Consider the following 20,034-nt stretch of genomic DNA (forward strand, 5'->3'; position numbering starts at 1 on the left):
AAACAAGGACTTAAGCTTCTCCTGCAGTCCAACGTATTAAATTATCCTGCAACATAACCTTTAATCATACATAGGTAAGAGAACCCAGAGTAAGTAGGCATAAAAAAAAAAAAATATGGAAAAAGAGAAAGAGAAGAGAGAAGAGAAAGGAGAGAAGGGAAAAAAAAAAAAGGGGGGGGGGTAAGGAAGAGAGAAAGGGGCAAGGGAAGAGACGAAAGAGGAAAGAAATTAAGATGGGCGGAAGAAGAGAGAGTGTGAGGAGGAGGGAATATAGAAATATAAGAAGAAGAGAGGTAACAGAGGGCATACTGGGTGGAAACTGAAGAAGAGAGATGAAGGTTGAAGAGGGAAGTTGGAGAAAATAGCAAAGAAGACTTAGAGGTAGATAGGAATAGAATAGCAAGGATGGGTATGAGGCTGAGATAAAGGGGCCGAGGGATTAGACAAGTGAGACTGAGAGGGGGGAAGAAGAGATAGGAATGTAAAGGAAATGGAAGGAGAATTTGCAGGCAATCCCAAATTATAAGTGACTATCATGTATGGTGACCCCAAAAAACCTTAATATAGCTTTAAAGACAGAATTCAGCATCCTGAACTTAAGTGCGTTGCCAAATACTGCAAACCCGGAGTAAAGTCCCCTTTTGGATCGCAAGATGCAGGATAATTCAAGATCGCATGAAATTGATCATGGCACCGCAGCAGCGTTCTGGCACATGTCCCGCTTGAAGACAGTTCAATCCGGTCCCACCAGCGACGAGTATTCCAGAACTCAAACAGGGCTTAGTAATAATCGCAGTGAGCTCAGGTCCCGACACACTCAAAGGCACCATCTCCAGCTGCCCAGCCTTGAGGGGGGGGGGCCAACCTGGAGACCGGCACAATGGAAGGCCAATAATAAACACATCCAGTAACTCACATGCTTCCGGGGGTCGCAAGCGCACCATCGCATCCTGATGGAATCGTCAATTTCTCCACAAACTGGAACCAAAGGAGTTGGACGCGGACGCAACTGCGATCCCGAACATCGCTCCACTCGCATGGTAGGAGAGATGGAGGAACCAAAGATATATCGCGCCTTCAATGTCGAGGGACGCCGAATATCTGCATAGGATGATCCTAAAACTATCGCAACAGCGATTCCAGGCGTCCCAGGAAAAGGAATCGTATCACCGACCTCAATCCAAAGGAGATGAAATAAACAATCAGAACCACGATGCCATCACAACAGCGATCCTCTCGGCGTCGCTCATGGCTGTAACGCATCAGCGCTTCCTCTTTAGTGTATTGATCCAGTCATCCGCCTCCGCAGGAGATGTAAAGAACAAGGATCGCTCTTGATGAACCACTCTGAGACGAGCCGGGAAGATCATGGAATAAGCAATATGGTGATCTCTAAGACGTTTTTTCACCTGAATGAAGGATGCCCTCGTTTTCTGAAGAGACGCAGAGAAGTCAGGAAAAATCAGTATGGGAGCATTATTATGTAGGATCGGGCCTTTGCGTCGCGCCGCACCAAGGATCGCATCTCTATCCCTGCTGCTCAACAGTCGGGCCAGGAGAGGTCTAGGCTGCGCTCCCGGGGGAGGAGGTCTGGCCGGTACCCGGTGGGCTCGTTCTATAGTGAACGCCGCTGACAGCGTCGCATCAGGGAAAGTTTCAGAAAGCCATGTTTCCATGAACTTACATGGGTCGCTCCCTTCTGCCCTCTCCGGCATCCCCAGAATTCTTAAATTATTGCGACGCAGGCGGTTTTCCAGATCGTCAGCCCTTTGCGCCCAGTTATTTGCCGCGCTCTCCAAAGAGGACAATCTGCCCGGCGTCGCTCTTGCGTCGTCTTCCAGCGTGGAGATCCGCTGCTCCGTCTCCTTTACCCGCTCTCTCAGATTTTGCAGGTCTAGCCGGAGGAGTCCCACATCAATCTTAACCTCCTCGATTTTGCCCGTCAGCGACACTTTTGAATCCTGGATCGCCGCAAGTAACTGCGACGTAACCTGCTGCAGGGTTAGCTCCCGCGGCTCCTTGGATCCGGCCTCCATGCTCTCCTCCTCCTCCGCCTCACTGGATTCCCGCTCCGACTGCTTGCCGACGCCATCTTGCTGGGAGTCCCGAGCAAACTTCTTCAGCTTTTCAGCCGCCGCTGCGCTGCGACCTCTGCTCATGGTACCGATCAGAATGCTCACCGCACCACAGGTAATCCGGAGGTGTATTTAGGCACCAATTTCGGCAGGATTAATAGTATTTATCAGCGTTGGACTGCGGAGCTGCTCTCAGATGCGACCGCTCATGCTGCCTGCTGGCCACGCCCCCCCCTTCTGTCTCCTTTACACTCCTCTACACTCCTCAACTTCTTCCTCTACACTCCTTCCCGCCAACTCTCCAACTGACCACTGGCCCTTCCCCCTCGCTGGGTCTCTCCCTAAAGATTGGGTGGCAAATATCCAATCAGTGCCCATCCCTTTTAACTGTTGCTAGGCAGTCTCCCAGTCTGGTGATGGGGTTGTGTTTGTGGCCTGAGGATGCTGGTGTGTTCACTGGCACGGATATTCCTGGGTTTGGGTTTCCACAGGTTACATTTTGTGGCACCTGGTACCTCAGGGGTGCTACAGTGCCCTCCAGTGTTTCATGGAGTGTGCCGCAGGTCTCAAATCAGTGTAAATCTGAGAGCCTCGTTCTGGCTCTGAGAATTGCATTGAGCGCTTGTGACATAACTTCTGACTTCCGGACAGTCAGAAGTTACATTCACAAGATGGTGCCACGGGACAAGAGCAATGCCAAAATTAGGTGAAGACGCTGGAGGGTGAATATAAAGCAGGGGGTTTATATTTAAAGTGCCACTCCAGCACTGAAACACCCATCCACTGGAATGGTGCTTTAACCAAAAGTGAACCCAAGTCTTTTTGTGTGTATTAACAGTTTTATATTACTGTATTAATTTATTCTTCTTTATTTTGAAGCTTAATTGATTGGAACGACCCAGTTATTATCAGCAAAATGTACAAAGTTTATCTGGGAGACATACCTCTTAAAACAAAGGAGGTAAGAAATCATTTATAGTATAACATATCAAGCACTGAAAATAGTTTCTCATTCACACTCTTACACTACTTGGTATGGAATATGCCCTTGTTTGCACCCTTCCCGACCAGGCCATTTTCTGTTTTTACGAGCTCTAGTTTTTTTTTTCCTTCTCTTCTTCCAAGAGCAATAACTTTTTTTTTTTTTTACTTTTCTGTACACATAACCGTATGAGGGTTTGTTTTTTGTGGGAGGAGTTGTAGTTTTGAATGACACCATTCATCTTACCATTCAGTGTGCTGGGAAAAGGGAAACAATTCCAAGTGTGGTAAAATTCTGTAATATAAAAAAAATTCCACCAAAAAATGACTTGACCATATGATTCTCTAGGTCATTTGGATTAAGATAATACCAAATGTGTATAGTTATATTTATTTGTTTGATTTTATTTAAGTAGCAAATTCGTAAAAAAAATAATTTGCTTGCATCACCATGTTCCAAGACTGTTATAACATAATTTTCCAGATAATGCAGCTGTGTGATGATTTTTTTTTTTTTTTTTAGCTAGGCAGTTGGCTTTTTAATCATACGTTTTTTGGGCACACAAGGCATTTTGATTGCTTATTTCATTTTTCTTCATAGTTCCTTTGGGAGACCCAGACCATGGGTGTTTAGCTTCTGCCTCCGGAGGACACACAAAGTACTACACTTAAAAGTGTAGCTCCTCCCTCTGAGCTTATACACCCCCTGGTAGCCAGTCCTAGCCAGTTTATCGCTTTGTGTTCAGGAGGTCATACATCCACACATGCATTCTCATCTGATTGTTTGACTTTTGGAAAGAGTTTGAAGAAAAGCGGGTCCATGTCTGGACTCCCAGCATGTCCCTTCTCACCCCACTGTGTCGGCGGTGTTGTTAAGGTTGATTTACAAGGCTGAAGCCTTACATGCCGCGCTCCTTCACCATCCCTTCTGGGCTCTGGCTTGAAGTGGGAGCCAGCACGGTCTCCATGCCTGGCAGGAGTCCGGTCTCCATCCACAGCCCCTTGAGGATTCTGTTGGACCGGAGCACTCATCCCCAGGGACATGGCCCTGCGTCTCAGCAGCTAAGTACCTGAGACGTTTATGTTGGGGGTCCCGGTTCTTTATTGTAAGGGGAGAGTATGCTGTATGTGATTGTTTTTAACTTTTCCGGCGGGTTCTCCAGCTTTTGCCTGAGAACCGTGCCGATGGTGCCTGCTTGTCGGCCTCGCCGCTTAAATTTAGGCCCCGGCTTCGCCGGAGGCCTAGTTTCGTTTTCCTGCCCTCGCATGTCACTCATGCAGAGGGACAGGTTCGGCTCCTCCCGGCGGCCGTTCTACACAGGGGAGGGACACTCCCCACTGCTGGGGCGTCCCTCCTTCCCGGCAGGTCTCTATAGCCCTCCAGTTCCCGCTCTTTTATAGGAACGCCCCTAGTCTCGCCCCCTCCATTTCTCAGGCAGAGTCCACTCTGCTCTGGGACATCCTGCATTCTGCATCTCTGCTGAGGTGCTGCGCTCTGGGGGACCGGGCTTCGGGATCTGGAGGGCACACAACACCGCGCTCAGCGGTCTGGTAAGCCACAGCCGGTCTCCGGTTGTGGACCTCTGTATATTCTCCCTGGGGTTCATTCTCTGCAAAGCCCCCACTCCAGCAGCATGTCTCACACAAGGAGCAAGGCTCCAAAGCTTTATTCTGCATGCACTGCAGGTAAGCTCCTGCTGCCTGAGCCGAGCATTTATCCACACTGTGATGGTTGCTCTAACTTGGCGGTGCCACAGCCTGGAGTCTCACCCCCAGTGGTCTCTCAGGCTGCTGCTGCACCTGTGATTGAACCCCCGGCCTGGGTAGAGTCCTTTTCTAGGTCCATATCCCAGTCATTTGCTGAGTCCATGGGACTTTTGTCCAGGACTTTGATGAATATGCATCAGCCCCCCTCTCAGGGTGCCTCTAATACTCTTGACAGAGGACTCCTATCCTCTGACCTCCGTCCATCAGAGCTCACGGAGGATTCATCATCTGATCCCAGACCCCGTCCTTCTAAGAGAAGGCGCAGGGTTTCCTCCCCCTCCCCATCCCACGGCTCTGTCTCAAGAGCTGACTCTCAAGATGAGGAGGATGCTCTCACTGGGGGCTCGGAGGCTATGTATCCCATCGATTTCTCTGAGGATGACTCAGATCTTAGTGATTTGATTGCTTCTATTAATTCTGTGCTGGATCTCAATCCGCCAGTATCAGAGGAGCAACTCTCTTTGGCAGAAAAACATCAGTTTACCTCGCCTAAGAGAGTGAAGAGTGTGTTCTTTAACCACTCTAGTTTTCAGACCGCTGTGACCAAACCCAGGGCCTGCATTGACAAACACTTTCCAAAGCGTGGTTCTGATGACCGGTTTCCATTTCCACCTGAGGTGGTCAAGGAGTGGTCTCACTCCCCAAAGGTAGACCCTCCGGTGTCTAGGCTATCAGCCCGGACCGTTGTGTCGGTGGCTGACGGCACCTCACTTAAGGATTCCACTGACCGTCAGATTGACCTTCTGGCCAAATCTGTGTATGAAGCTGCGGGGGCCGCGTGTTCTCCGACTTTTGCAGCAGTGTGGGCTCTCAAAGCCATCTCTGCTTCTCTAGAGGAGATGCATTCCCTCACCAAGGAATCTATGCCTGAGATGGTTACCTTAATTGCTCAGGCTTCAGCCTTTTCATCTTATGCCATGTCTGCCATGCTAGAGGCTGCTCACCCCACTGCGGTGGCTTCAGCTAATTCGAGAGTGGAAGGCAGATGCTTCGTCCAAGAAGTTTCTTGCTGGGCTCCCTTTTGCTGGTTCACGGCTGTTTGGTGAACAGCTGGATGAAATCATTAAAGAAGCTACTGGCGGGAAGAGTACTTCCATGCCACAAACTAAGACCAGGAAACCCGCCCAGGGTAGGAATCAATCGAGGTTTCGTTCCTTTCGTTCCTCCAACTGGTCATTTTCTAAGCCTTCTGCCTCGTCTGCTAACTCAGCCAAGGATCAGAAATCCAACTGGCGCCCAAAAGCGCGTCCGCAGAAGACCGCAAGAGGTTCTGCCACTAAGGCAGCTTCCTCATGACTCTCGTCCCGCTCCAGCCACGTCTTTAGTCGGTGGCAGGCTCTCCCACTTTGGCGCCGCTTGGTTAAAGCAGGTCTCCGATCAGTGGGTGAGAGACCTCATATCTCACGGCTACAGGATAGAATTCTCTTCCAGCCCTCCAAACAGATTTTTTCTCTCAACTCCCCCCTGCTCCAAGGCCGCCGCCTTCTCGCAGGCCGTGGCGTCCTTGCAGGCAAACGGAGTGATTGTCCCAGTTCCCGCTCAGGAACGGTTCAGAGGTTTTTACTCAAATCTCTTCCTAGTTCCAAAAAAGGATGGTACCTTCCGGCCCATCCGGGATCTCAAGCTTCTCAACAAGCATGTCCGGGTGCGGCATTTTCGCATGGAGTCTCTGCGATCAGTCATTGCCTCTATGACCCAAGGGGAGTTCCTGGCGTCCATCGACATCAGAGATGCCTATCTACATGTGCCAATCGCAGTGTCACATCAGCGTTGGTTACGTTTTGCGATAGGAGAGGATCATTTTCAATTCGTGGCTCTCCCCTTCGGGTTAGCCACGGCCCCTCGGGTATTCACCAAGGTCATGGCGGCAGTGATTGCGGTCCTGCACCTCCAGGGGTTAGCAGTGCTTCCTTATCTGGACGACATTCTGGTCAAGGGTCCATCCAGCGCAGACTGTCAGCGGAGTATTTCGCTCACTCTCGCCACCCTAGCCCAATTCGGGTGGATTGTCAATCTTCCCAAATCCACTCTGACTCCGACCCAGAGTCTCCCGTACCTAGAGATGCAGTTCGAGACTTTGCCGGCACTTGTGAAGTTGCCCTTAATCAAACAGCAGTCTCTCCGGCTAGCGGTGCGCTCTCTCCTGAGGCCCTGCCGTTATTCCCTCAGGCGCCTGATGCAGGTGCTGGGTCAAATGGTGGCTTCCATGGAGGCGGTTCCCTTTGCCCAGTTCCATCTGCGTCCTCTGCAGCTGGACATTCTCCGCTGTTGGGACAAGCGGCCTTCCTCCTTACAGAGGTTAGTGGCTCTGTCGCCACGGACCAGGACCTCTCTTCAGTGGTGGCTTCGACCCCTCTCCCTGTCCCAAGGACGCTCCTTCCTGGCTCCGTCCTGGGTGATTCTCACCACGGATGCCAGCCTATCCGGCTGGGGAGCGGTACATCTCCACCACAGAGCTCAGGGCACTTGGACTCTGTCCGAGTCAGCCCTTTCAGTCAATGTGCTGGAAACCAGAGCTGTGCTTCTAGCTCTCCTAGCCTTTCACCACCTGTTGGCGGGCAGGCACATTCGAGTCCAGTCAGACAACGCGTCAGCGGTTGCCTACATCAATCACCAAGGCGGGACACGCAGCCGCCTGGCAATGTTGGAGGTTCAACGCATTCTTCAATGGGCGGAGGACTCCAAGTCCTCCATATCCGCAGTCCACATCCCTGGCGTAGAAAACTGGGAGGCAGATTATCTCAGCCGTCAATCCGTGGACGGTGGCGAGTGGTCTCTGCACCCGGCAGTGTTTCAGTCAATCTGCCACAAGTGGGGCACTCCGGACGTGGACCTAATGGCATCCCATCACAACAACAAGGTTCCGGTTTACATGGCTCGCTCCCACGATCCTCAGGCCTTCGGCGCGGACGCTCTGGTTCAAGACTGGTCCCAGTTTCGTCTGTCCTACGTGTTTCCCCCTCTAGCTCTCTTGCCCAGAGTCCTGCGCAAGATCAGAATGGAGGGCCGTCGAGTCATCCTCATTGCACCGGACTGGCCCAGGCGAGCTTGGTATCCGGACCTGCTCCAACTGTCCGTGGAGATGCCGTGGCATCTTCCGGACCGTCCAGACCTGCTCTCGCAAGGTCCGTTTTTCCACCCGAATTCTGCGGCACTCAAATTGACGGCGTGGCTCTTGAGTCCTGAATTTTGATGGCTTCTGGTATTCCTCCTGAAGTCATCTCCACTATGACTCGGGCCCGTAAGTCTTCCTCCGTCAAGATCTATCACAGGACTTGGAAAATTTTCCTGTCCTGGTGTCGCTCTTCCGGCCATTCTCCTTGGCCATTTTCGTTGCCGACCCTTCTGTCTTTTTTACAGTCCGGTCTGCAGCTAGGACTGTCCCTCAACTCTCTCAAGGGACAAGTCTCAGCTCTATCAGTGCTGTTCCAGCGGCGTCTCGCCCGGCTGGCTCAGATCCGCACCTTCATGCAAGGTGCGTCTCACATCATTCCGCCTTATCGGCGGCCCTTGGTCCCTGGGACCTTAACTTGGTCCTCACGGTATTGCAGAAACCCCCCTTTGAGCCTCTTAGGGAGGTTTCTTTGTACCGTCTTTCTCAAAAGGTGGCCTTTCTAGTTGCCATAACTTCTCTCAGGAGCGTCTCTGATTTGGCTGCGCTCTCCTCGGAGTCACCTTTTTTGGTTTTTCACCAAGACAAGGTAGTTCTCCGTCCGACCCCGGACTTTCTTCCTAAGGTGCTCTCTCCCTTCCACCTTAACCAGGATATTTCCTTGCCTTCCTTCTGTCCGGCCCCTGTTCATCGCTTTGAGAAAGCGCTGCATACTCTACATCTGGTGCGTGCTCTCCGGATTTATGTGGCTCGCACCGCTGTGCTTAGGCGGTGCACCTCTCTTTTTGTGCTAACTACAGGGCGGCACAAGGGTCTCTCTGCTTCTAAGCCGACCTTGGCCTGTTGGATTAGATCGACCATTTCGGACGCCTACCAGAGTACTCAGGTGCCTCCCCCGCTGGGGATCAAAGCACACTCGACCAGAGCTGTCGGTGCCTCTTGGGTTTTTAGGCACCAGGCTACGGCTCAACAAGTCTGTCAGGCTGCCACTTGGACTAGCCTGCATACCTTTTCGAAGCACTACCAAGTGCATGCTCATGCTTCGGCAGATGCGAGCTTGGGGAGACGCATCCTTGAGGCGGCTGTCGCCCACTTGTGAAGTTAGGCTCCTCCTACTTCTTAGTTTTTTCTGTTTATTCCCACCCAGGGACAGCTTTGGAACGTCCCATGGTCTTGGTCTCCCAAAGGAACGATGAAGAAAAAGAGAATTTTGTTACTTACCGTAAATTCTTTTTCTTATAGTTCCGTATTGGGAGACCCAGCTCCCTCCCTGTTGCCTGTTGGCAATTTTCTTGTTCCGTGTGTTATCACCGGCTGTTGTCGTGGACAGAGTCTCCGGTTGTTCCGGTTCTTACTCGGTTCTACTTGTGGGTGGCTATTCTCCTTCAGCTTTTGCACTAAACTGGCTAGGACTGGCTACCAGGGGGTGTATAAGCTCAGAGGGAGGAGCTACACTTTTAGGTGTAGTACTTTGTGTGTCCTCCGGAGGCAGAAGCTAAACACCCATGGTCTGGGTCTCCCAATACGGAACTATAAGAAAAAGAATTTACGGTAAGTAACAAAATTCTCTTTTTTTGCTTTGAGCAACCGGAAAAATAAAATTTCAATTTTCCTTTCTCTTTATGGTGTTTACGATTTAAGGATAATTTATTTCATATTTTGATTGATCGCACTTTTATGGATGCGCTAATACCACATATGTTTATTTTTTTTTTTATTTTTTATTGGGGAAAAGAGTGGTGATTTGAATATTTTTTTAACTTTTGAAGACATAGGTGCCCTTGCGCGAGCTGGTGTGGTCTTTGAGTAGGCGCGAGATTACAACCGGAGATGTGGATGACCTCACCTGCGTCACCCTTGAACCCGACCTAATTCTCCCGCATTTTCCTTTTATTGTCCTTCTGGGACTTGAACCTGCAATCATCTGATCACTTATACTATATACTTAACTTTTACAGTATAGCAGTATATACCGTATTTCTTCATCGTTCCTTATGGGAGACCCAGACCATGGGTGTATAGCTTCTGCCTCCGGAGGACACACAAAGTACTACACTCAAACGTGTAGCTCTTCCCTCCTAGCATATACACCCCCTGGTAGCCAGTCCTAGCCAGTTCAATGCTTTGTGTTCAGGAGGTCACACACACATGCATTCTCATCTGATTTTTGATTTTTGATTTCAAAGAGTTGGAAGAAAAGCGGGTCCAAACTGGACTCCCGGCATGTCCCTTCTCACCCCACTGTGTCGGCGGTGCTGTTAAGGTTGATTTTACAAGGCTGGAGCCTTACATGCCGCGCTCCTTCACCATCCCTCGGGCTCTGGCTTGAAGTGGGAGCCATCACGGTTCTCACTGCTTTGCAGGAGACCGGTCTCCATCCGCAGCCCTTTCAGGACCCTGCCGGACGGAGCGCTCACCCCTCAGGGACCTGGCCCTGCGTCTCATAAGCTAAGTATTGAGACGTTATTGAGGGGTCCCTTGTACATTTATTGTGGGGAGAGTGTGTTTTTTCACTTTGCTGTGATTTCCGGCCGGTTCTCTGGTTTTTATCCGAGAACCGCGCCGATGGTGCCTGTTTGCCGGCCGCATTGTTAAATCTAGGCCCCGGCTTCGCCTGAGGCCTAGTTTCGATTTCACTGCCCCTGCATGTCAGTCATGCAGAGGGACAGTGCGGCTCCGCCCAGCGGCTGTTCGGCACAGGGGAGAGACACTCCTCTCTGAGGAAAGATTCCCTCCCCTGTATATCTCCTTGGCCCTCCGAATCCCGCTCTTAGAGTAGGCCCCGCCCCCTCTCCTCGCTCCGGCGCCATTTTTTCAGCGTTCTTATGCCATGTCTGCACAGCGATCGGCGCTGACTGCAGCATCTCTCTGGGGCTCCGGGCTGTGGGATCTGGAGGGCACAGAGACAATGTCAAACGGTCTGGCAAGCCACAACCTCCGGTTGTGGACCTGCTTATATACTGCAATACTCTGCTGGGGGTCATCCTGGCTCAGAGCCCCCACTTCAGCAGCATGTCTCACACGAGAAGTAAGGCTGCAAGGCTGCACAATATGCACTGCATGTAGGCTCGTACTGCCTGTACCGAGCACATAACCACATTGTGATTCCTGCTCTAACATGGTGGTGCCTCAGCCTGGAGTCTCATCCCCAGTAGTCCCTCCGGCTGCTCCGGCACCGGTGGCTGAACCCCCGGCTTGGGTAGAATCCTTCTCTCTATGGGACAGTTGTCCCAGTCTCTGCTGAGCATGCATTAGCCCCCTTCTCAGGGCGCCTCTGCTGCTACGGCTCGCTCAGTAAGGCCCTCAGAGGATTCTTCTTCTGGTCTCAGACCCCGTCCTCCTCACAGGAGAAGCAGGGTCCCCTCTCCTTCCTCGTCCCGCGGCTCTGATTCACGAGCTGACTCGCAGGATGAGGAGGATCCCTTTACTGGGGGTCTCGGACGCTTTCCATGTCCCCCATTGATCTGTCCGAGGGTGACGCAGATATTAGTGTTTCGATTGCGTACATTAATTCTGTACTGGACCTCAATCCGCCAGTATCAGAGGAGCAACCCTCTCTGGCAAAAAAGCACCAGTTTACCTTGCCTAAGAGAACAAGGAGTGTGTTCCTTAACCACTCCAGTTTTCAGGCCACTGTGACCAAGCCCAGGGTCTGCTCTGACAAACGCTTCCAAAGCGTGGTTCTGATGACCGTTTTCCCTTTCCACCAGAGGTGGTCAAGGAGTTGGCTCATTCACCAAAGGTGGACCCTGTGGTGTCTAGACTCTCAGCCCGGACCGTGGCTGATGGCACCTCACTTAAGGTTTCCACTGTTCGCCAGGTTGTCCTTCTGGCCAAATCTGTATGGAGGCGGCAGGGGCCTCGTTCTCCCCATCTTTTGCAGCAGTGCGGGCTTTCAAAGCCATCTCTGCTTCTCTAGAGGAGATGCATTCCCTCACAGGGACTCTATGCCCGAAATGGTTGCCTTAACTTCCAGACTTCAGTCTTTTCATCCTATGCCATGTCTGCCATGCTGGAGACTCTCACCGCACTGTGGTGGCCTCAGCTAATTCCCTCGCTATCCGCAGGCTCCTGTGGCTTTGAGAGTGGAAGGCAGATGCTTCTAAAGAAGTTCCTTGCTGGGCTGCCTTTTGCTGGGACCAGACTATTCGGGAACAACTGGATGAAATTATTAAGGAAGCTCTTGGCGGGAAGAGTTCTTCCATGCCACAAACCTAAACCAGGAAACCTGTCCAGGGCAGGAATCAGTCGAGGTTTCGTTCCTTTCGTTCCTCCATCTGATCGTCCTCTAAGCCCTCGGCCTCGTCCACTAGCTCGGCCAAGGATCGTAAACCCAACTGGCGCACGAAGCCGCGTCCTCAGAAGACCGCAGGAGCTGCTGCCACTAAGTCAGCCTCCTCCTGGCTATCTGGCCACGCCAGCAACGTCCTTTGTCGGTGGCAGGCTCTCCCACTTTGGCGACGTGTGGTTTCTACATGTCTCCGATCAGTGGGTGCGGGATACATCTCCCACGGCTACAGGATAGAATTCTATCCAGCCCGCCAAACAGATTTTTTTTCTGTCAACTCCCCCCTGCTCCAAGGCCGCCGCCTTCTCACAGGCCGTGGCATTCTTGCAGGCCAATGGAGTAATTGTACCGGTTCCCGACTGGGAACGGTTCTGAGATTTCTATTTAAATCTATTCCTAGTCCCCGAAAAGGACGGTGCCTTCCGACCTGGATCTCAAGCTTCTCATCAAGCATGTTCAGGTGCGGCATTTTCACATGGAGTCTCTGCGATCAATCAATGACCCAAGGAGATTCCCTAGCATCCATCGACATCAGAGATGCCTATCTGCATGTGCCAATCGCAGTTTCACACCAGCGTTGGCTACGTTTTGCAATCGGAGTGGAACATTTCCAATTCGTGGCTCTTCCCTTGGGGTTAGCCACGGCCCCTCGAGTATTCCCAAGGTCATGGCAGCAGTGATTGCTGTCCTGCACCTCTAGGGGTTGGCAGTGATCCTTTTGTCCTGGACGACCTTCTAGTCAGGGCTTCATCCAGTGCAGACTGTTAGCGGAGTGCCTCGCTCACTCTCGCCACTCTAGCCAATTCGGGTGGCTTGTCATTCTGTCCAAGTCCACTCTGACTTTGACCCAGAAGTTCACGTACCCAGGGACGCAATTCGAGACTCTGCCGGCACTTGTGAAGCTGCCCTTAGTGAAACAGCAGTCCCTCCTCTGGCGGTGCGCTCTTTCCTGAGGCCCCGACGTCGTTCCATCAGGCACCTAATGCAGGTGCTGGATCAGATGGTGGCGTCAATGGAAGCGATTCCCTTGCCCAGTTCCATCTGCGTCCTCTGCAGCTGGACATTTTCCGCTGTTGGAACAAGCGGACTTCCTCCTTCCACGGGGTGGTGGCTTCGCCACAGACCAGGGGCTCGTTTCAGTGGTGGCTTCGGCCCCTCTGTCTCAGGGACGCTCCTTCCTGGCCCCGTCCCGGGTGATCCTCACCAGGATGCTAGTGTATCCGGCTGGGGAGCAGTATATCTCCACCATGGAGCGCAGGGCACTTGGACTCCGTCCGAATCAGCCCTCTGGATCAATGTGCTGGAAATCAGAGCTGTGTTTCTAGCTCTCTTAGCCTTTCACCATCTGTTGGCGGCCAGGCACATTCGAGTCCAGTCAGACAACGCGACAGCGTTTGCCTACATCAACCTCCAGGGCGGGACACTTAGCCGCCTGGCAATGTTGGATGTTCAACGCATTCTTCAGTGGACGGAGGACTCCTAGACCACCATATCCGCAGTCCACATCCCAGACGTGGAAAACTGGGAGGCAGATTATCTCAGCCGTCAAACCGTGGACAGCGGCGAGTGGGCTCTGCATCCGGCAGTGTTTCGGTCAATCTGCCGCAAGTAGGGCTCTCCGGACGTGGATCGTCGCTCCACGATCCTCAGGCTTTTGCAGCAGACGCACTGGTTCAAGATTGGTCCCAGCTTCGTCTGTCTTACGTGTTTCACCCTCTAGCTCTTGCCCAGAGTCCGGCGCAAGATCAGAATGGAGGGCCGTCGGGTCATTCTCATTGCTCCAGACTGACCCAGGCGAGCTTGGTACCCTGACCTGCTCCATCTGTCCGTAGAGGTGCCATGGCATCTCCCGGACTGTCCAGACCCTCTCTCACGAGGTCCGTCTTTCCGCCAGAATCCTGCGGCTCTCAGATTGACGGCGTGGCTTTTGAGTCCTGGATCTTGACGACTTCTGGTATCCCTCCTGAAGTCATCTCCACTATGACTCGGGCTCGGAAGTATCCTTTGGCCTTTTTGCCTTGCCGACCCTCCTGTCCCTTCTACAGTCCGGTCTGCAGCTAGGACTATCCCTCATTTCCCTCAAGGGACAGGTCTCTGCTCTGTCAGTGTTGTGCCAGCGGCGTATCGCCCGGCTGGCTCAGGTACGCTCCTTCATGCAGGGCGCATCTCACATCATTCCGCCTTACCTGCGGCCTTTGGAGCCCTGGGACCTTAATCCGGTCCTCACGGCTTCCGGAAACCCCCCTTTGAGCCTCTTAGGGAGGTTTCTTTGTTTCGTCTTTCACAGAAAGTGGTCTTTCTAGTGGCCATAACTTCCCTCAAGAGAGTCTCTGGTTTGGCTGCACTCTCTTCAGAGTCACCCCTTTTTTTTGGTTTTTCATCAAGACAAGGTGGTTCTCCGTCCGACTCCGGACTTTCTCCCTAAGGTGGTTGCTGCTTCCACCTTAACCGGTCATTTCCCTGCCTTCCTTTTGTCCGGCTCCTGTTCAACGCTTTGAAAAGGCGTTGCATACTCTGGATCTGGTGCGGGCGCTCCGGATCTATGTGTCTCGCACCGCTGTTCTTAGGCGGTGCACCTCTCTTTTGTGCTGACCACTGGTCAGCGTAAGGGCCTCTCGGCATCTAAGCCGACCCTGGCTCGTTGGATTAGGTCGGCCATTTCCGATACCTACCAGTGTACTCAAGTGCCTCTCCCGCCGGGGATCAAGGCACACTTGACCAGAGCTGTCGGTGCCTCTTAGGCTTTCAGGCCCAGGCTACGGCTCAGCAGGTCTTTCAGACTGCCACTTGGACTAGTCTGCATACCTTTGCGAAGCACTACCAAGTGCATGCTCATGCTTCGGCAGATGCGAGCTTGGGCAGACGCATCCTTCAGGCGGCTGTCGCCCATTTGTGAAGTTAGGTTTCACCAACTTCTCAGTTTTTCTGTTTATTCCCACCCATGGACTGCTTTGGAACGTCCCATGGTCTGGGTCTCCCATAAGGAACGATGAAGAAAAAGAGAATTTTGTTACTTACCGTAAATTCTTTTTCTTATAGTTCCGACATGGGAGACCCAGCACCCTCCCTGTTGCCTGTTGGCAGTTTTCTTGTTCCGTGTGTTTTCACCGGCTGTTGTTGTAGTCAGAGGTTCCGGTTGTTCCGGGTTTTGCTCTGTCTCTACTTGTGGGTGGATGTCCTCCTTCAGCTTTTGCACTAAACTGGCTAGGACTGGCTACCAGGGGGTGTATATGCTAGGAGGGAGGAGCTACACGTTTGAGTGTAGTACTTTGTGTGTCCTCCAGAGGCAGAAGCTATACACCCATGGTCTGGGTCTCCCATGTCGGAACTATAAGAAAAAGAATTTACGGTAAGTAACAAAATTCTCTTTTTTTCGGACTATAAGACACACCCTTGTTTTAGAAGAGGAAAAAATAGAAAAAAAATAAAATTAAAGTAAAAGAATGTGGTCATGACACACTGCTATTTTACTGCTGACAGTGTTACTGAGGTAATAATATCCCCAAATTCTGTCCTCATATCCCCCATTCTGGGTACCTTCCAGGTATATATGGCCCCCATCGTGGAATATGTATGTTCCCCATCATTATATGTGTGATCCTCCAATCTAGTGTGTGTGTGTGTGTGTGTGTGTGTGTGTGTGTGTGTATATATAGTTATATACTGTGAGTGTGTGTGTGTGTGTGTGTGTGTGTATATATATATAGAGTTTTATATAGTGTGTGTATATAGTTATATTGTGTGTGTGTATATAGTTATATTGTGTGTGTGTGTGTATATAGTTATATAGTGTGTGTGTGTGTGTGTATAGTTGTATAGTGTGTGTGTGTGTGTGTGTATATAGTTATATTGTGTGTGTGTGTGTGTGTGTGTGTGTGTGTGTGTAAATATATATATATATATGATCCAACCCCATCCAGGTGTACAGTAATGCCTATACTATATTTATTGCCTTACTTTTACTGATGTGATGCTCACCATGCTTCAGTTTGGTCCTGGCATTACAAACAAAGTCTCCCATATCTCAAGGACCTGCAGTGATGTAAAGAAGAGGCAGGGCACTGTGCTGCTCTGGCCCACCCCTCTGCATTACATCACTGTAGGTCCTTGTCAGCTACGGGAGACTGTTTCTAGTGTAAAGGCAGCAGGAGCAAAGTGAGAGTAATGTGAGCCCTCAGCACAGAGACTGCGGCTGTGCTGTGAAGGTATGCCGTGCTCTGGCCCAGACACAGCAGTGATCTGCACTTCCTCCGGGCCAGACATAACTGCAGCGGCAGCCTGCTCCTGCCTCCTTCACAGCGGACACACAGTCTCCCCAGCCTCTGCAGGAAGCCGGGGGCTGGAGAACCCACGTGTGACCGCTGTTTACATTAAACAAGTATTCATTAGCTGCTCCTCACCCCCGCTGACTGCAGAGAGAGGTGGACTTGGAGCAGCTAATGAATATTCGTTTACCTTAAGCAGCGGGCACACGTGGTTTCTCCAGCCGCCGGCATCCTGCAGCAGCGACCCTCCCTACCTCCTGTGATCCCACTACATAGCGCTGACTCCCCACAGCTCCCTACCCCGCAGCTTCAGACCATAAGACGCACCCCACACTTTCCTCCCAAATTTGGAGGAAAAAAAGTGCGTCTTATGGTCCGAAAAATACGGTAATAAAATTCACTGTCTTACATGAACGTCAATCACAGTCAGATCTTCACAGGGGCCTTGGTGCCATGACATCCCATCAGTGGTCACGTGGAACTTAGCACCCCTCTAAGCACTTTAAATGCTGCTTAGGGTTTGCTCAAACCTTCATAAAAAAAATCGCTCTGATTTTCATCCAGAAAAGTGGGGCGAGTCAAATCCGTTTGGTATTCTATATCTCATGCGAGATCAGATTAGCACTGCCTCAATGATTAATATTTTTTATCACATTGCACTCGGCGTACTTATACGCAGATGTGAGAGAACCCTTAGGCTATGTGCGCACACTGCAGTTTTGTTTCTCCAGCAAAAAAAACGTACCATTTTGGCAGAAAAACGCACCTCTGGCCAAAAAAGCGAGTCAAAAACGCTTGTGCTTTTGATGCATTTTCAATGGGTTTTTGCCGCATTTTCCTGCATTTTTGCCCCTGCGTTTTTTTAACATGGTCATTGGAAAAACGCAGGGAAAAACGCAGAAAAGAAGTGACATGCTGCTGCTTCTTTCTGCAACCAAAACTACAGGTAAAAAAGAAGCAACGTGTGCACAGTCTTTTGGATTTCTCATAGACTTTGCTGTTTAGGACCACAAACTGCACAAAAAAGCAGCGTGCGCACAAGGCCTTATAGAGATTGACAGTGACATTTAAGGATTTGAAGCAGCGATGATGCAAGCTCAGCTCCTAAGCCTGCATTAAAGACAGGCACCCAACGTATGATGCGCCAGTACATCTTATGTTAGAAAGTGGTTAATTTCAATGTTATTAAATTAAAACTGTTTTTTATTATTATCATTATAATTATTGTTATTATTATTACTTTAAAGGGAAATTTATTAAAGCCGGAACTAAAAAGAGATCCTGTCAGCACTCGTGTTAAACTAAAAATTGTCCCTCACCTCCTGAGGTCAAGATTGGCAGCGGAATTATTTCCTGCAAATATACAGGTATTTTGTTTTATTTCACGCTGTCTACACAAATGACCGTGCTTTGTATCGATACTTATTGTGTTCTGTACTCTCATCTTGTTGCATTCTTTTCTTACCACACTACGTCAATAGCTTGTCTTATTTGTGTTACATTTTTGCAGGTCGTTTATGATGGGCTTTTTGGGGGAAACACAAATGCCAAATTACGGTTGCTGTCCCTGCAATTTGTGCACCATATCTGTGGAGTGTAAGTACCTAGAATAACTATGAACACCTTGATTGTTATGGAGAACAAGTGACAAATTGCTTAAAGGGGTTGTCTGGGCAAAATGAAATTCCTCTCTGTGGTCAGACATACAATGACAGGAAGTCTTCAATGTTCAAAGCGGCAGCGGGCCCACTCAGACCTGTGATTGGTGGTTGCTGTCAGGTGACTTCCGCAGAATGTCATTAGTGACACCTTGGGCATGTGATCATTAGTCACTGGTTTTGCTTTGCTCTATTTAAAGGTTCCAGTACACATTAGATAGCTGTCAGCTAATCAGTCGTTCTGTCAACATCTCTCTCACCCAACTGTCCCAAGCTCAGTTGTGTTCTCACTGTGAGAGCCGCTGAACAGGCCGGATCCTTCTTTTTCTCAACCTCATCTATTGGGGGAAGTTTTGGAGACCGCTAATATATATGGGTCCAGTCATCTTTTTTTCTAATATGTATGTGTCTTAAAACAACAGTCACAAACAATCTTCTATTATTTCCAGTTATAATTTGCTCTGTCTGTTGAATGTGGGCTTTTTTTTACTGTTGCCCTTATTTTTAACACGGTAAAGTAGAATCCTCAAACTAATTAATACAGTCAATTTCATGCACACTGTGCAATTTTAAATGGGACGTTTCCATACATGCTGAATATTTTACTTGAGTTGTGGTTAATTGACCAAATGTCCAGAATTGAAAATACGTAATTACTTACCGGTAATGTGTTTTTTCTGAACCCATGACGGCACCCTTACATCGTGGTGCCGTCATGGGTGCTGGAAAAATACGTAATTACTTACCGGTAATGTGTTTTTTCTGAACCCATGACGGCACCACGATGTAAGGGTGCCGTCATGGGTGCTGGAAAAAAGTGACTTAGTACTTTTAAGAAAATCTCTCAGTAGGTTCAACCCTTGTAAGCCATCCATATGGGCATGTAGATCATAGAAAGCTGAATAAGGTGATACCTTGATATCTGCAATCCAATATCTTATTCCAGAGAAATCCACTTTTTTTCTTGGATGTAAATGAGCTGTTAAGATCTGTGGGCTGGACATAGATCTCTCTGAGAATCTGCCTCCAGAAATCGCAGTATTTTTCGGATTATAAGACGCAATTTTCCTCCCAAACATTTGGGAAGAAAATTAGATGATCCAGTTGTAGCTTACTGAAGGTGGGGGTGTGCGGTGGAGTGCGGTCACAGGAGGCATTGTCCCCATGGCACAAGCAGTAGTAGGGTGAAACAGCTGGCATTGCAAGGCAGGAGAGGGCAGTACAGTGGGTACCCTGGCATAGCAGGAGCCATCCCAGTGAAGCAACTGGAATTGCAAGGCAGGAGCCATACCCAGTGAGTGCATGTAAAAAAAAAAAAAAAAAAATGTCGGCGTTGCAGGCTTCAAAGACATGACGTGCGGAGTTTACGCGTGCGCAAATTGAACTCTCGGCTCAATGACGAGTCAAGATCTCATGTGCGCATGTGCCGCCTCTGGCCCATTGATCTCCCAGCTGCGGACTTAAGGAATATGGCTCCCGGAAGTGGCGCACGTAAAGATGAGATTTCACTTCATCATTGACCCAAAAGCTTAATCTGCGCACGCACCGACTCTGAGCGCCATTTCTTTGAAGCCTGAACCGCCAGCATTTCTTTTACATACAGCCACTGGGGATGGCTCCTGCCTCACAATGGCCACTGCTTCGCCGGAATCGCTCCTGAATCGCCAAGACACCCGTCGTAGCAGCGCCCTACTCCACCACTGCCCCTGCCTCCTATGACGCTGCTCCCCCACTGCTGAAACCCCCCCCCTATAAGATAAAACCGTATTGTAAGATAGAACCCATTTTCACCCAAAAATTATTTTTATCTTTTATTCTTTCTCTAAGTTTGGTGTACATTTTATTATCTGGTGTGTCTTATAAAATGAAAAATACAGTATTTTAAATG

At 50.1% G+C, this 20,034-nt stretch overlaps 1 protein-coding gene across 2 annotated transcripts in view; it reads left to right on the forward strand.

Annotated features, from left to right (window-relative positions):
- The window catches only part of ECPAS (Ecm29 proteasome adaptor and scaffold), a 286,613-nt gene that overhangs the window by 53,205 nt on the left and 213,374 nt on the right, over nt 1-20,034 (forward strand). For both annotated transcript variants that reach the window (XM_075316050.1, XM_075316054.1), the window contains exons 8-10: nt 2,955-3,036; nt 17,736-17,855; nt 17,999-18,084. In XM_075316050.1, coding sequence (XP_075172165.1) covers nt 2,955-3,036; nt 17,736-17,855; nt 17,999-18,084 — 288 coding nt within the window. The remainder of the gene's footprint in view (nt 1-2,954; nt 3,037-17,735; nt 17,856-17,998; nt 18,085-20,034) is intronic.

The sequence above is a fragment of the Anomaloglossus baeobatrachus genome, chromosome 1 (genome assembly GCF_048569485.1).
Source record: "Anomaloglossus baeobatrachus isolate aAnoBae1 chromosome 1, aAnoBae1.hap1, whole genome shotgun sequence".
Classification (NCBI taxonomy): Eukaryota; Metazoa; Chordata; class Amphibia; order Anura; family Aromobatidae; genus Anomaloglossus; species Anomaloglossus baeobatrachus.